The sequence below is a fragment of the Tachyglossus aculeatus genome, chromosome 11, assembly GCF_015852505.1.
Source record: "Tachyglossus aculeatus isolate mTacAcu1 chromosome 11, mTacAcu1.pri, whole genome shotgun sequence".
NCBI lineage: Eukaryota > Metazoa > Chordata > Mammalia > Monotremata > Tachyglossidae > Tachyglossus > Tachyglossus aculeatus.
This window is the reverse complement of record NC_052076.1, coordinates 67065321-67081783: the sequence shown is the minus strand read 5'-3', so window position 1 is coordinate 67081783 and position 16463 is coordinate 67065321. Positions and strand designations below refer to the sequence as shown.

At 44.4% G+C, this 16463-nt stretch overlaps 1 protein-coding gene across 1 annotated transcript in view; it reads right to left on the bottom strand.

The window, feature by feature from the left end:
* Positions 1-16463, bottom strand: part of LONP2 (lon peptidase 2, peroxisomal) — a 133808-nt gene that overhangs the window by 88089 nt on the left and 29256 nt on the right. The window contains exons 5-7 of the mRNA XM_038754902.1: positions 15761-15924; positions 14811-14905; positions 2021-2279 (exon numbers count right to left, since the gene is read on the bottom strand). Coding sequence (XP_038610830.1) covers positions 2021-2279; positions 14811-14905; positions 15761-15924 — 518 coding nt within the window. The remainder of the gene's footprint in view (positions 1-2020; positions 2280-14810; positions 14906-15760; positions 15925-16463) is intronic.

Here is a 16463-nt window from a genome sequence, read left to right as displayed (position 1 = left end):
CTTAGAACAGTGCTTTGCACATAGTAAGCGCTTAACAAATACCATCATTATTATTATTTATTCTTTGTGCCTCAGTTACCTCACCTGGAAAATGGACATTAAGACGGTGAGCCCCGTGTGTCAACAACCTGATTACCTTGTCTCTACCCCAATGCTTACAACAACGGTTGGCACATAGTAAGCACTTAACAAATACCATACTAATTATTATTATAAAAAACGCAAAAATGCGGAAGACAAGGATGTGGATAAATCCAAAAATAACAAAAGAATTTTAAAAAGCAGGGTCCTAACAAAGAGATCAAGACAAATTAAAAAAAAAGCAGACTAAATGGTACACTCAGTCCTGCTGTAACACGGCTGCTTCTATTATAAGACTTGGATATGTGACAAAAAAAAAAAAGAGAACATTCTTCTACAACATGAGCCCCTTCTTGTACAATTTGGCTCAAAGTAGTTTTGGTTCAGGGAGGAAAGGCTGGGCACATGTAAGGGACTGATGCTGCTTGACTGATTCCCAGCCTCTGCCTCAGCTTTATTACTGTTCTTTGTGTTTCTTTCGCGTACCTGCAACTTTACAATGTTTCACACAGTAAAAGAGCAGCGAGTGGCAAGGTTCTCGAAAAACGTCCGTGCTGGTGGTATTTTTGACCATCAAACCCTACCCCCCACATTCCATGATTCAGAGGTTGCTAGAACACGACTTTCCAAAAGTTCTTCAAAAACACAGCCCCTGTGTTAGAGGAGCGCTCCCCCGTATTACTATCCAAAGGAAGAAATAGAAAACACTATCTCATGAGTGGGCAAACCACAGCGTGCTTTTCAGAAGGTGGTCGGTCAAGTCTCTGGCTGTGATAGAGGCCACCAAAGCTGTGCCATCACCTGAGATCCCCCATTTCTATTTTACAGAGCTTTACTGCAACCCTCCTCTTTGGGGGAATTGGGGCTCCTGTTAGCAGGTGAATGAAGAAACAGAAAGCAGAGAAAGGAAGAACGATCTCCACGTTAAAATCAGAAATTTCAAGGAGGCAGAATTTTGGAGAGAAGGCTGCTGATATGAAGAAAATGGAATATTCGCAAATTTGAGCCTTTGTAGCCTGGGACTTGTATGTATTTAACATGGTTCAAATGTTCTCTTTTCAGCTTGCTTTCAATTTCAGCACATATTTTATACTTTCTGACAAATACAAACTCCTTTGTTGATTCCTACCCTGTAACTTTTCCCCTAGTGTCTACAGCCAGATAAAGCTAGGTTGAGTGAATAGATAACTTCATTGTTAAAGAGAAGATAAAATGCGGTCAAAGATCATAACAAACATTTTTACCCAGACTTATTATGGCAGGCGTGTTGAGGGAAATGGCCCAGGAGCAAAAGCAATAGCAATTTTTTGCTCTGAGTAATGCTGATGGTGGTGCTCACCTTTCTTTTTATTAACCACCCTTCTTATTCCAGTATAACTCTTCTCCATCTTCACTGATGGAGTGACAAAAGAAAATGGAATTAAACTGCAGAAGAGGTTTTGGTTTGTTCACTGGCTTCACGCCATGAAGCTGATAGCAGTGAGAACTTAAGACAGAAAGCAAAATGTGGGCTCCGCCTTCAAAAGAGCTTTCAATTACCTCTGAGTGGAGTACAGAATTTAGAATTAGGAGTAATTTAAGGAGTGATCTTAGAACAGGACTAAACCCACTGGCCTAAATGGTCTACGAACAGTTCCAACTGGACACGGATTGGACTAGAGGAATTCTCTGGGATTAGCACTTGGATCCGTACCCTTTGGGCATTTGCTATTCACCTTACCTTCAGCCCCACGGCACTTATGTACGTAACTTTATATTTATATTGTCTACCTCTCCCTCTAGACCATAAGCTCCTTGGGGGCAAGGAACCTATCCACAAGTCTGTTATATTGTACTCTCTCAAGTGCTTAGTACAGTACTCTGCACACAGTAAACGCTCAGTCAATACCATCGATTGACTGGTTGACTAAGGTTCTGCATAGAAATAGATGGAAATTACCTGTGGCCGCGAATGTCAGATTGGTCACACACTCCTCCCAGCGCAATCCTGTGGAACTCCCGACCCAGAGTCTTGGCTACTGATCGTCCCACGCTGGTTTTGCCAACGCCAGGTGGGCCTACAAAGCAAAGGATGGGTCCCTTCAGATTGGTCTTCAGCTGTCTGACGGCTAAGTACTCCAGAACTCGCTTCTTCAACTTCTCCATGGCATAATGGTCATTGTCCAGAAGAATCCTCGCTGCACGTATATCCAGGCGATCTGTCAAGCAACAAGAGCAGGTGGAGCATTCATGCTAAAGAATCTTGTATCAACAGTGGGATGAATGCTGTAACTGTTGAATGAAACCTCTCAAACCGGGCATAGTGCCAATACTGTCGTGTCATCAGTTTCTTTTAATGCCTGTCTCCTCCTGTGTACTGTAAGCTCCTTGTGGGTAGGGATCGCGTCAACCGATTCCATTGCATTATATTTTCCCAGTTCAGTACACAGTAAGCACTCAATAAATACCACCGATCGACTGATTGCCATGAACCAACTGGTGGTTATAGGGAGGCTGCTATGGTCTTCACGACATGCACCGGCCAGCCGTTTTTCAGGATTCCTGTTGGACTTGTCCATCTCGCAGAAATCCCCGGATGATTCTTCAGTAAGAAAGCTTGGCCTGGAATTTCCTCCCCTTTCATATCGGAGAGGCCACACTTTTTCAACCTTCAGTTCCGTACTAAAATCACATCTCCTCCAACAGGCCTTCCCCGACTACCCCTATTCGCCTTCCCATGTGCATCACCTGTGTAAACACAACTCTACCCTTTATACACTTGGTAATCACCCCGTAGCACTTATGTACATATCCTTAAACTCTCCCATTTCCCACAGCTCTAGTTAATCTTATTGTCTGTCTCCACCTCCAAACTGTAAACTCTTTGTGGGTAGGGATGGTTTCTACCAACTCTAACAAACTGTATGACACTCCCAAACACTTAGTAGTTTACTGCACACAATAACGGTTCAATAAATATCATTAACTGCCTGACTGATAACCCCAGGGTAGATATAAGATAATCAATCATATACCACAGCCCCTGTTCCCGACAAGACTCAAAACTGCAGGTGGGGAGACTGAGGCACAAAGAAGTTAGCTAACTTAAGGTCAAACAGCAGGGATTAGAACCTGTGTCTCCTGACTTACGCTCTTTCTATTAGACCATCTTGCCTCTCTGTACCATTTATAAAATCTAAAGATATTCTAGAAGAATCAGGGACAGAACTGAAGCGGTAAGCTTTAATTCTATTATCTTTGAATTTCCTTGAGGATGGGGGTGGTGTCTCCTGCTTCTGGTGTACCCTTCCAAGTACTTAATACAGTATTCTGCACATGACAGGCACTCAATAAGTAATACTGACTCAGAGGGAGATCTAGGAAGGGGGACATAAGCAGTGGATGGGAGACAGATTTGAGAGTGGTGTAGTTAGAAGGTTTGTTAAGGAGGAGTGAAGCATGTGACAGAGCAGAAACACAAAGAGACACCTGGTGGAGAGCCTTGATTCTTTTAGTCTGAAATTTCAGTTTGAAGTGGAGAAATAAGTTGGTAGCCTTGCAGGTGTTTGAGGAGGGGAATCAAGTGTTTGAAACAGCACCATGCTGGAAGACGACAAGAGTTGAATCTTAGGAGCAGAGATGAAGAGGGAGATTTAGGAAGTATTGGGAAGGAAACTCCGGCAAGAAAAACCACAGTTAAGCTCCAGGAAAGCATCTCCTGGGAGCTTCAGACATAACTTGTCTAAAAGGGTTTGGAGATTAACAGCAGCAGCGGAATACTACCCTGTTGTAAATGCACAGATAAGTACCAGGTCTTTGCAATGTCTACACTCATTTTATTTTAAAAAGTAAAGCCTGCTTGACTAGATTGGTTTTGTTCGAGGCAGAAGACTGATCAAGGGGAAGCCATTTCTACAGGTTCTGATTCTACATCTATTGCCCTATTTTGAACCAAGGTCACCAATATGCCCAAGCGATTTAAATTCTCATGAGATACGTCGGATGGGTTGGAAACAAAAATGAACAAGACAGTTGGGATTCTGCCTTAAGAAACTGCATTTTCCACAGGATAATACTAATATATTGATCCTGAGGAGAAACTCACTAAACAACTATGATGTGCATGTTTATCCTTGCATGACTAATTCTCCTATCCTCATTGGTGGATGAAAGGTAAATGGCACTGAAACACAGTAAAGAATTAATTTTTTGGCACACTTTCTAACACAGAAAATGGCTCAGATAAATCCAGAAGAAGGTCAGAAGAACCAAAGAAAACTTAAGGAAGGAGCAGCAAAGGATCTAGGTTACTCGCCCCTACTATGCTCAGGAGATTCTGATAAAAACAATCTGCGTCTTCGTTAGGTTGTGTTTGACAAAAAGTTGTTCACTAGCTGTCAGTAGCATTTTTAAGAGAATACAGATTTCCTGCTCTGAGGCACAGCTTTCTGAAGAAAATCTGGGGGAAAAAACAACACAAAAATCACCGTCTCCTCACCCACCCAACTCCTGCCATCATATAATAACTAGTAGCTTACATCCCGATATTATAAATGGGCCGACCTGATTACTGCACTAGCCTTCTTGCTTACTACCCTGCCTTGTCCCTCTTCAGTCCACCCTCCACTCTGCTGCCTAGATCATTTTTCTAAAACACTCTGCATCTGTGCCCTCACTCCTCGGAAATTCCCAAAGACTAAACATTCATCTCCACACCAGGCAGAAACTCCTTCCTACTTGCGCATTCTCTTTTCACCATACCCAGTACACACTTTTTGCTCCTCTCAAACTAATCCATCTACTTTGCCTCAGACTTGCTTCTCCCACCGACATCTTCCTAGCCCACACCCGTCCCTCTGACTGGAATTTCCTGCTACTTGGAGCCTAACAGGCCATAGATTTGCCCATCTTCAAAGTCCTCCTGAAACCACATCTCCTCCAGGAGGCCTTGTCCAATTAATTTCTACCTTCCCCAGGTTCTAGTCCTCCAACTACCCACTAAGCACCACCTGAACACTGTTGACTTTGCAAACTTCTATAGGATTTATGTACGTAAACATATACTTAAGCCCTAACTTGGGTACATGAGAAGCAGTGTGGCATAGTGGAAAGAGCATAGATAATAATAATAATAATGGCATTTATTAAGTGCTTACTATGTGCAAAGCACTGATCTAAGCGCTGGGGAGGTTACAAGGTGATCAGGTTGTCCCACAGGGGGCTCACAGTATTAATCCCCATTTTACAGTTGAGGTAACTGAGGCACAGAGAAGTTAAGTGACTCACCCAAAGTCACGCAGCTGACAATTGGCGGAGCTGGGATTTGAACCCATGACCTCTGACTCCAAAGCCCGGGCTCTTTCCACTGAGCCACACTGCTTAGATCTGATCTAATCCCAGGTCTGCCACTTGTCTGCTGTGTGACCTTGAGCAAATCACTTAACTTCTCTGTACTTCAGTTAGCTCATTTGCAAAATAGTGATTCAATACTTGTTCTCCCTACTACTTAGACTGTGAGTCCTATGTAGGACCAGATTATTTTATATCTATCCCAGTGCTTGGAAACTAGGAAGTGCTTAAGAAATACCACAACCATTGTCATCAAAACATTTGCTCCTTTCTTCTTTCCTCCAATCTGAAAATTAATGCCAGTCATCCTGGTAAAATGTAAACTCTTTGAGCTCAAGGACTGCATCTGCTAACTTCTATTGCATTTTCCCAAGGGCTTAGTGCATTACAGTGAGTAGGTTGGCATTAGAGGAGCAAAGTGTGTGGGCTGGGATGAAGTAGAAGAGTAGCAAGGTGCGGTAGGACGGGGCAAGGTGATTGAGTGCTTTAAAGCCGATGGTAAGGGGTTTCTGTTTGAATGCTTTTGTAGAAAAATGTGATCCAGGGAGCAGAGTGAAGTATGAACTGGAGTGGGGAAGAGACAGGAGGCTGGGAGGTCAGCAAGGAGCTGATACAATAGTCAAGGCGTGACAGGATAAATCCTTGGATTAAGGTGGTAGCAGTCTGGATGCAGAGGAAAGGATGGATTTTTGCGATGTCCAGAAGGTTGAATTGACAGGATTTACTGATAGACTGAATGTATGGGCTGAATGAGAGAGAGGAATCAAGGATAATACCATGGTTCCGGGCTTGTGAGATGGGCAGGATGGTGGTGCTGTCTACAGTGATGGGAAAGTCAGAGGAGGACAGGGTTTGGGTGGGAAGATGAGGAGTTCTGTTTTGGACATGTTAAAATGGAGGTGACAGCAGGACGTCCAAGTAGAGACGTGTTGAAGGCAGGTGGAAATGTGAGACTGCAGAGAAGAAGAGAAACCAGGGCTGGAGATGTAGATTTGGGTATCATTCACATAGAGGGGGTAGTTGAAGCAATGGGAGCGAACGAGAGTGGGCGTAGATGAAGAATAGAAGGGGACCCACAGTTACGGGGTGGGAGGAAAACCAAGAGCCCGCAAGAGAGAGACTGAAATTGAGCTGCTAGAGAGATAGGAGGAGAACCAAGAACGGATAGTGTCGGTGAAGCCAAGGGTGGATAATGTTTCCAGGAGAAGGAGGTGGTCAACAGCGTAGAAGGCAGCTGAGAGGCCAAGGAGTATTAGAATGGAGTAGAGGCCGCTTTTTCTCTCCTGGGATCGATAATCAATAATAAAGCAACTAGTACCCAAGAAATGTACTGAAGATTAATGGTAGGAAAACTCGCTATGAAGAGCCTGGAAATAGTCATGAAACATGCTGATGTAACAATTGCCACAAAAATACAAACTGTCAACTCTATGGTGTTTCCAGTGGCAATGTATGGATTCGAAAGCTGGATGGTGAAAAAGCAGCATACAAAGAACATCGATTCTTTCGAAATGTGGTGTTGGAGAAGGCTTTTGTGAATACCAACAAACAAATGTGTTTGTTTTGTGTGAAAACCTACAAATGAATTTTGGAGCAAATAAACCAAAGTGGTCTTTGGAAGGCCAAGTGACTCGACTTAGATTAGCATATTTTGGACACATAATCAGGAGAACTGATTCTCTGGAGAAGACACTAATGCTAAGAAAAGTCCAGGGAAAATGTGGAAGAAGCGGATCAGCAGCTACATGGATAGAGACCATAACAACGATAACGGAAGAACCATTAGAAAGGTTGCGGATTATGGCAGAGGACAGGATGTTCTGGAGAAAGTATGTCCATGGAGTTGCTATGAATCGGAAATGACTTGATGGCACATAATAATAATAATAATAATAATAATAAGCCATTGGATTTGGCAAGAAGGAGATCATTGGTAACCTTTGAGAGGACGGCTTCTGTGGCGTGAAGGGGAGAGATGGCAGACTTGAGGGGGTCGAGGAGAGAATTGGAAGAGAGGAACTTGAGACAATGGGTGTTGAAAACCCACTCAAGGAGTTTGGAGAGGAATGGTAGTAGGGAGATGGGTTGATAGCTGGAGGGAACAGTGGGGTCAAGGGAGAGGTCTTTCAGAATAGGGAAGAAATGAATAGGGGTTATTTCAGAATAGGGGAGACACAGGTATGTTTGAAAGCAGTGGGGAATAACAATTATAATAATAATGGCATTTATTAAGCACTTACTATGTGCAAAGCACTGTTCTAAGTGCTGGGGAGGTTACAAGGTGATCAGGTTGTCCCACTGGGGGCTCACAGTCTTCACCCCCATTTTACAGATGAGGTACCTGAGGCACAGAGAAGTTAAGTGACTTGCCCAAAGTCACACAGCTGACAAGTGGCAGAGCCAGGATTTGAACCCACGACCTCTGACTCCAAAGCCCGGGCTCTTTCCACTGAGCCAAGCTGAAGAAGCCACTGGGGAGCAGACAGTTGAAGATGGCAGTCAGGGAGGGAAGAAAGGAGGGTGTAAATGCTTTGATAAGGTGTCCATGTGGAGGGGGTGGATTTTACGAAAAGGCAGGAGTTCTCTTGAGATGCTGCTGGGAAGGATGGGAGAGTTGAAGAAGGAGCAGGAGAAGGTAGGGACTGGCGAGGAGCAGGGGAAATTTTAGGGAGATCAGGCTTGACGGTTTCAATATTTTCAATAAAGTACGTAGCCAGGTCACTAGTTAGTCAGTCAGTCAATCGTACTAAGTGCTTACCATCCTTCCCGTCTCACAAGCCCGCAACCTTGGTGTCATCCTCGACTCCGCTCTCTCATTCACCCCTCACATCCAAGCCGTCACCAAAACCTGCCGGTCTCAGCTCCGCAACATTGCCAAGATCCGCCCTTTCCTCTCCATCCAAACCGCTACCCTGCTAATTCAAGCTCTCATCCTATCCCGTCTGGACTACTGCACTAACCTTCTCTCTGATCTCCCATCCTCATGTCTCTCTCCACTTCAATCCATACTTCATGCTGCTGCCCGGATTATCTTTGTCCAGAAACGCTCTGGACATATCACTCCCCTCCTCAAAAACCTCCAATGGCTACCGATCAATCTGCGCATCAGGCAGAAACTCCTCACCCTGGGCTTCAAGGCTCTCCATCACCTCGCCCCCTCCTACCTCACCTCCCTTCTCTCCTTCTCCTGCCCAGCCCGCACCCTCCGCTCCTCCACCACTAATCTCCTCACTGTACCTCGCTCTCGCCTGTCCCGCCATCGACCCCCGGCCCACGTCATCCCCCGGGCCTGGAATGCCCTCCCTCTGCCCATCCGCCAAGCTAGCTCTCTTCCTCCCTTCAAGGCCCTGCTGAGAGCTCACCTCCTCCAGGAGGCCTTCCCAGACTGAGCCCCTTCTTTCCTCTCCCCCTCGTCCCCCTCTCCATCCCCGTCTTACCTCCTTCCCTTCCCCACAGCACCTGTATATATGTATATATGGTTGTACATATTTATTACTCTGTTTATTTATTTATTTATTTTACTTGTACATTTCTATCCTACTTATTTTATTTTGTTGGTATGTTTGGTTCTGTTCTCTGTCTCCCCCTTTTAGACTGTGAGCCCACTATCGGGTAGGGACTGTCTCTATGTGATGCCAATTTGTACTTCCCAAGCGCTTAGTACAGTGCTCTGCACATAGTGAGCGCTCAATAAATACGATTGATTGATTGATTGATTGATTACCGTGTGCACAACAATGTACTAAGCGCTTGGGAGAGTACCATATAACAATTAACAGACATTTTCCCTGCCCGCAACATGCTCGGAGTCTAGAGGTGCTAGGGGCAAGGGATGGGAAAGGCAGGGAGAACAGGGAGTTTGAGGAGGAAGTTAAATATCTGGAACAACTGGCTAGGGCAGTGGGCATGGGTGTCAATAAGGATGGAGGAATAATTTTGCCGGGCAGAGGAGAGGGCAGAGCTGAGGAGACCAGGGAGACAGAAGAACCAGGACAGGAGTGTCAGAGGAGCCCAAGACAGATAGTGTTTCCAGAACAATGGGGCAGTCCACAGTGGCACAGGCAGCTGCAAGGTTTAGGATTAGGACAGAGTAGAATCTGTTGGATTTAGCAAGGAGGAGGTCCATTTGTGACCTTAGAATGGGCCACTTCCATGGATGTGAGGGGAGGAAAGCCAGATTGCAGGTGGTCAAGAAATGGAGAGGAAGTGAAGGAAGTGGGTGTAAACAACTTGCTTGAAATGTTTGGAAAGGAATGCTACGAAGGTCTTCAGTGATGCTTTCACTACAGTCCACACTTCATTCTGCTGCCCAGATCATTTTTCTAAATAAATATCAGTCCCTGTTTCCCTGCTCCTCAAAAACCTTCAGGGGTTGCTCATCCACCTCTGCATTTAACAGGAACTCCTTTCCTTTGGCTTTAAAACGCACAATCAGTTTACCCCCTTCTAACTGATTCTGCTCTCCTAGCTGATTTCCTATTACAGCCCAACCCACTCACTTCCCTCCTCCAATGCCAAATTATTCATATCTCAATCTTGTCTATGTCGCTACCACCTCCTTACCCAAATCCTCCTTCCGGCCTGGAACTCCCTCCCCATTCATGTCTGACAGACCACCACTGTCCCTACCTTCAAAGCCTTATTTAATTATTTTTGATAGCATCTGTTAAGCGCTTACTATGTGCCAAGCACTGCTCTAAGCACTGGCACTTTTCTAAGCACTTAAAATCACATCTCCTCTAATCACATCAACTAGGCCCTCATTTCCCCTACTCCCTCTCCCTTCCGGGCAATCGTGGCACCTTTGCACTTGGATTTGTACACACTTTATAGTCACCCCATCCTCAGTCTCTCGGCTCTTATGTACATATCTGTACTTTATTTTAATGTCTGTCTTCCCTCTACACAGTCTCTTGTGGGCAGGGAACAGTTCTGCCAACTCTGTTGTATTGTATTTCCAAGTACAGTCTTCTGTATATGCTCAATAAATACCACTGTTTGATTGATGGCGATGGGGCAATAAATGGGGGGTGTCATGGGGTCTAGGGAGCGTTTTTTTTTAGGAGAGGAGGTACATGGCCGTGTTAAAAGCAGTGCAGAAGGAGCCATTGGAGAGTAAATAGTTGAAGATGACGGCTATGGAGGAAAGAAGGGTTGGTGTCCTGGTCAACTGGCAAATGCATGTACAAAGTTTTGTGACTGAGTCTTCTGGATGTCTCATGAAAAGTACTAGCACACCAATACTATCCTAGATTGAACTACTCCCTGATACAAACAACCCAAGGTTATGACCTATACCGTTTGACCTCTTACACAATGATAGGCCCAACTGCCCTGGCATTCAGGCTGAACATTATATGAAAAATAAATTCCTCCTCCCTCGGTCAGTCAGTTGATTTATGGAGTGCTTACCGTGTGCACAGCACTGTACTCTGCTCAAAGTATGCATCAGATTTTCAAGGTTTAGAAAAGACCGCTCAGCAAATATATAAATTAGTTCAGGGAAAACAAATCGATTTTACAAATGAATGGTTGAGGTGTCGATGAGTTAATTGTGTCTAATTCAGAAGACTCATCCAAAAAGGGCTTCACTGACCTTCCACATATCAAATCATCAATGTAAATTGCTATGGTACCTCCACCATCAGGGAAAGGAGAGGGGGGGGCCTCGTGGAAAGAATGGAGGCTTGGGAGTCATAGGCCCTGGGTTCTAATCCCCATCTGCCTGTTTTGTGACCTTGGGCAGGACACTTTATTTCTCCATGCCTCAGTTTGCTCAACTGGAAAATGGGGAATCAATACCTGTTCTCCTTCCTCTTTAGACTGAAAGATCCATGTACAACAGGGACTGGGTCTAAACTGATTATATTGTATCTACTCCAGTGTTTAGCTCAGTACTTGGCATATACATAGTAGGAGCTTAATACCACAATTACTATTAATACCATCAGCTAAAACACTGGGATTAAGAAGTCTCATTTAATTTTTGAGAAAGCAATGAATTAATAAAAATGGCTGACAGTGACCCTGATGGATAGGTTGAGAGTGTACAGAAAGTGTACAGAGAGGTTCATAAGGGTTTAGCCTGCTATAAAGTACTTTATGAATAAAAGAAGGCTGTTGTTGAACCTAAATTGGACAAATTATTCCCTAAAATTGAAAAATCTCTACTCCAAGCTGCAGAACAAACTTCTACTTCTGCAGCCCCCTGCAAAGATCATTTAATACATTATGCTTTGAATTACTGTAATAAGCTATAGTTTAGTGATGCTTATTGTTAAAAAATATAGCACTAGGAGGAATTTCGTATTACTTTTCCAGAGGTTCTGGAATGTATCCTAATTTATAACATGCAAATTGATGGGATAAAATAACCCACTATAATAATAATAATAATGGTATTTGTTAAGAGCTTACTATGTGTCTGGCACTGTACTAAGCACTGGGGTGGATACAAGCAAATGAGGCTGGACACAGTTCCTTTCTGCATAGGGATCACAGTCTTATTCCGCATTTTATAGATGACGTAACTGAGGCACAGAGAAGTGAAGTGACTTGCCTAAGGTCACACAGCAGACAAGTGGCAGGGCCGGATCTAGAACCCATGACCTTACAAGAACCAAACTGCCACTGCATCATGGGGTATGGTTGTATCTCATAGCATGAAAAACTACCTTCATTTTACCAAGGCTGCAGTCCCTGACCCGATGAGATATGCTCTGAAATCCTTTTAACCACTGGTTAAAATCCCATGCCATCTCGGGACTGAATGACAAGAGGGGAGTGCCCACCAAACGGTGCCTATCCCGCCTATCTCAATCAATCACATTTACCGTGTGCAGAGCACTGTACTAAGCGATTGGAAGAGTACATTATAACAGAGTTGGTAGGCGAGTTCCCTGCCCACAAGGAGCTTACAATCGAGCGGGGGAGTCAAACATTAACATAAATAAACTCCCACAGACTGGTTTCGCCAAAACACTAAAGTGTAACCTGGCCAAACCAGGAGCTCAGCTTTGTCATCCTATGGCAGGTCACAAACAAACCAGGCCCCAGGGATTGCCAGGGATAAGATCTAAATCCCCAATTTGGTCCTAGAGAGTCAAAATATCCTCCTCCTGGTTCTTCCAGATGAGACCAGGGAAAGTTCAGGGGGCTGCTTCACACTTCAGGAGTACTCCAGCCTGGCTGTGCAGCTCTCAGGCTGGGATGAAAGGACAAAGAAATGTTCTCAGAGCCATTTTGCTTCCGCTATTTGCCTCCCTGAGGAACATCTAGATAAGATTAAGGCAGCAGGCCAAAAAAGGAATTCAGTTTCAGCTCTGAAACGATTTAGAACCGCCAATGTTCTTTAACTCTTAGCTTAGATTGGCGCAAAAAATCCCACTGGAGGGCAATCCACCGTCACACGAAGTCGCTACGGCTACAATCCGAGGGGAGATTAACTGTTCACAGAATTATATTTACTCTTTCTAACATTCAAGTATTACGCTATAACAGTTAAGCTTTCCTGCTAAGTCAGTCGTGCTCAAACGTGGACTGATCCAGTGAAAATGGGTAAGCAGGATTCTCAGAGACTAATATGAAATGAAGCCGGGAAACCCTCCTCTCACGTCTTACTTTCTCAACCAGAAACTTGACAAGGAAATCCAGCGTAATGAACGGCACCGTAGACTCTCATAGTACAGTGCTCTGCAAATGGTAAGCACTCAGTACAGGAGTAGAGTGGCCTAGTGGATAGACCACAGGTCTGGGAATCAGAAAGACTTGGGTTCTAATTCCAGCTCCACCACTTGTCACTTGTGTGACCTTGGGGAAGTCACTTTACTTCTCCGTGCCTCAGTTCCCTCATCTGCAAAATGGGGATCAAGACTGTGATCCCTGTGTGGGTCATGGAATGTGTCCAACTTGATTTGCTTGTATCTACCTCAGCGCTTAGTACAGTGCCTGGAACACAGTAAGCCCTTAATGAATAGTACTATCATTATTATTATTATTATTATTTAAAAAAGGGTTCAAGGAATAATTGTACTTATTTATATTGATACCTGCTTACTTGTTTTGATGACTGTGTCCCTCCTTCTAGACTGTAAGCCCAGTGTGGGCAGGATTGTCTCTATTGCTGAATTGTACTTTCCAAGTGCTTAGTACAGTGCTCTGCACACAGTACGCGCTCAATAAATAAATATGATTGATTGAATGAATGAATAAACAAGGACTCCTCTGGTAAAGGAAGGTGTTTCCTCGCTGGTCCTAGTTCTATGAACTGTACTGCTCTGGGACTTGAGTTGGATAAAGTGAAAAGCAAAAGTCAGTATTATCAAATGTATTTAGTTAAGCATCTTGGCATGTTCTGAAATCCATGCAATCGTTTGGTAGCAGCCTCCTCTCCTCTATGGTCTGTTGTCTGTGCCTCCTTTGAATTTTGCCTTGACGGCTGAAAAATTCATATCCAACTTAATACACCACTAAGGAAAATACATATCCTGTGCCCTGGTATCCCTGCCCTTATCCTCAACTCTTAACAGGCAAGGATATAACACCTCCCGCCAGAGAAGGAAGAGGGGCCACAAAAGAAGTACATGATATAAATACCAGAAAATGGTGCTAGGTCTACTCAGTCCATTAAATGAATAGAATATAGGAGCAGAAGTGTCTAGTAGCTGTCACTGTACTTATAGTGTTCCCACTGAGTTCAATACTAAGCACCTGGGAAAGTACAACAGAAGCCCGAGACACCTTCTGTCCACAAGAAGCTTACATTCTACATTGACATGAGCTATAAAGGATTAGAGAAGTGTTTAAGTATCTCAAAGAGAATTAAGCAGTGGGTGGTAAAATCACCAAAATAGCAAGTTCACTCTAGGTGTTGTAACTTCACTGTGGGCAGAGAATGTGTCTCAATTCTGTTATACTGTACTCTCCCATAATACTGTAAGCCCGTTGTTGGGTAGGAACCGTTTCTATATGTTGCCAACTTGTACTTCCCAAGCGCTCAGTACAGTGCTCTGCATACAGTAAGCGCTCATTAAATACGATTGAATGAAGGAATGAATGAATATGCTTATTACAGTGCTCTGCACACAGTAAGCGTTCAATAAATACAATTGACTGATAAATATGATTGAGTCTATGCTTTTTGGAGGATAACGGAGTGGGGATTGGAAAATACAGCCTTTCCTGAAACTGGAACAAGAAAACTTGCGTTTTGGCTTTTAAGCAATGAAAATTCTGCTGTCTCCACATTCAGAGGGTGGCTGCCCTCCTCTCTCTGGAGTTGCTAGCCCAGATTCTTGACCAACACCACAGGAAAGACCCAATTGCAAAACGGTGCAATTGCAAGTTTGAAGCTTGCCTGGAGTTCTCCACTGGGTTTTTCAGGAGTGTGGTGCTTTGCTTACCCGTGGTATTCTTGTTCCATGGCAACTCCACCATAAGTTCCAGGTAATTTCTGGTCAAAGCGTACTCTGGCATTGACTGAGGCATTTTTTTGAGTCTGCAAAGCAACGGTGCAAACAGAAATCATCAGAGGGTACTTCAGTTTGAGCAAACATACTTGGTTCCCATTCTTGGCAGAAGCAGTAGTAGAAGCACAAACAGAAACCTGAGTGAACAGAATGGAGATCCTTAAGCCAACAGAGGAGGACGTTTTTCAATAAGACGAGGCATTTCCTTGATGGCCAAGGGAGAGGACGATGATTTAGTGTGGAATACCCCCAGGGTACTTCCTTTCTTCCATTGCTGCTTTTTGGCCACAGACAGTTTGCAAACACTTCCCTTTTAAAGACATTTTCCACCCTTAGAATAGCAACCCCACCTGATGATACATTCCAATTCTATGGTCTCAACCCCGCATCTCCTGCCCCAGGCCGATCCAAGAATGAATCTAATGAATTGCTACCAATCGCTGGTTCCTCAGTTTTTCATCACCAACATCATAAAAAGCATTTGTTAGAATCCTCCTGTGCCTGGCAAGTTAAACAAACCTAGCACTTGCCCTAAAGGAGCTCACAGTAAAACAGCATGGACGCAATGACTTCCCAGGATTTAAATCTGGATCACCTACTTGAAGCCCCTGAACAAATCTGTCAATTAAATAACACTTTTACAACGTTCAAAGTGACCGGGCTATGAAGGAATTGTATCTTTAGGGCTGAACTGGAGAGCAGAAGTAGGCAAGGAGCCTCACATTCCAGTCTATGTTAGATAGCAGGGGCAGGATACCACATCTAAGCCGAATTTTTATCTGTCACCTAGATGCAGGAGAAACACTCTCAAAGTTGAACCACAAAAATTTCAGCACACACAGCAGCCTTGAAGGCAAACAAATCTGAGTGCCGTTTAGACCCACCTCTTTATCTCTTTGACACAGACTTTATGGGCCTGCTCTGGCATACTCGAGGTTCGGATTTTCTTCTCTAGCATGACGATGTCATCATTATCTTCTTCTTCATCTTCATCCTCTAAAGTGCCAGGGATGTGGTTGATCCGCCGCATGGGACGAATTGCTATGACCTAAATGGAAAGCAGAAGCACCAACTCTCAAATGCTCTGCAATGCCTTGCTTTATGGTAACGGCAACAGGACTGCAGTACAACCTTCTTGGGAGGGAAACTGAAAATTGCTGGGGAGGACATCAGATCGGACCTAAAAGTTTCGATGTATCACGCAGACACATGTCAGGAACTTTAAAAATTTTAGGAGGTTTGCTATTCATGGCTATAAGGGGCAGGTCAAACTCAGCCCCTTGCATGGTCTTCTGGAGGATGAACGTGCCCACCCCGACACTAGCAACTCAGCTCCTTGCTTAAGGGGCTACTGCTGCCTCTGCTCCCGTGATTTCGAGGTTCCTGGGGCTGCTCTGACTGCATGTCCCTCCAGGCTAGAAACCTTAAAGTGCAGCGGTTGTAGTTGCAGTAGTTGCCCGGGGCCAGGAGTTGCATTGCTTGGCAGACATAAGTGAGCTGGGGACTCCGCTCTCCCTCCTGATCAAGCTGCTTTTGGCCTTCCTGCCGGAGGTGAAAATATCCTGGTGATTGGGAAGAGTCTGGGGG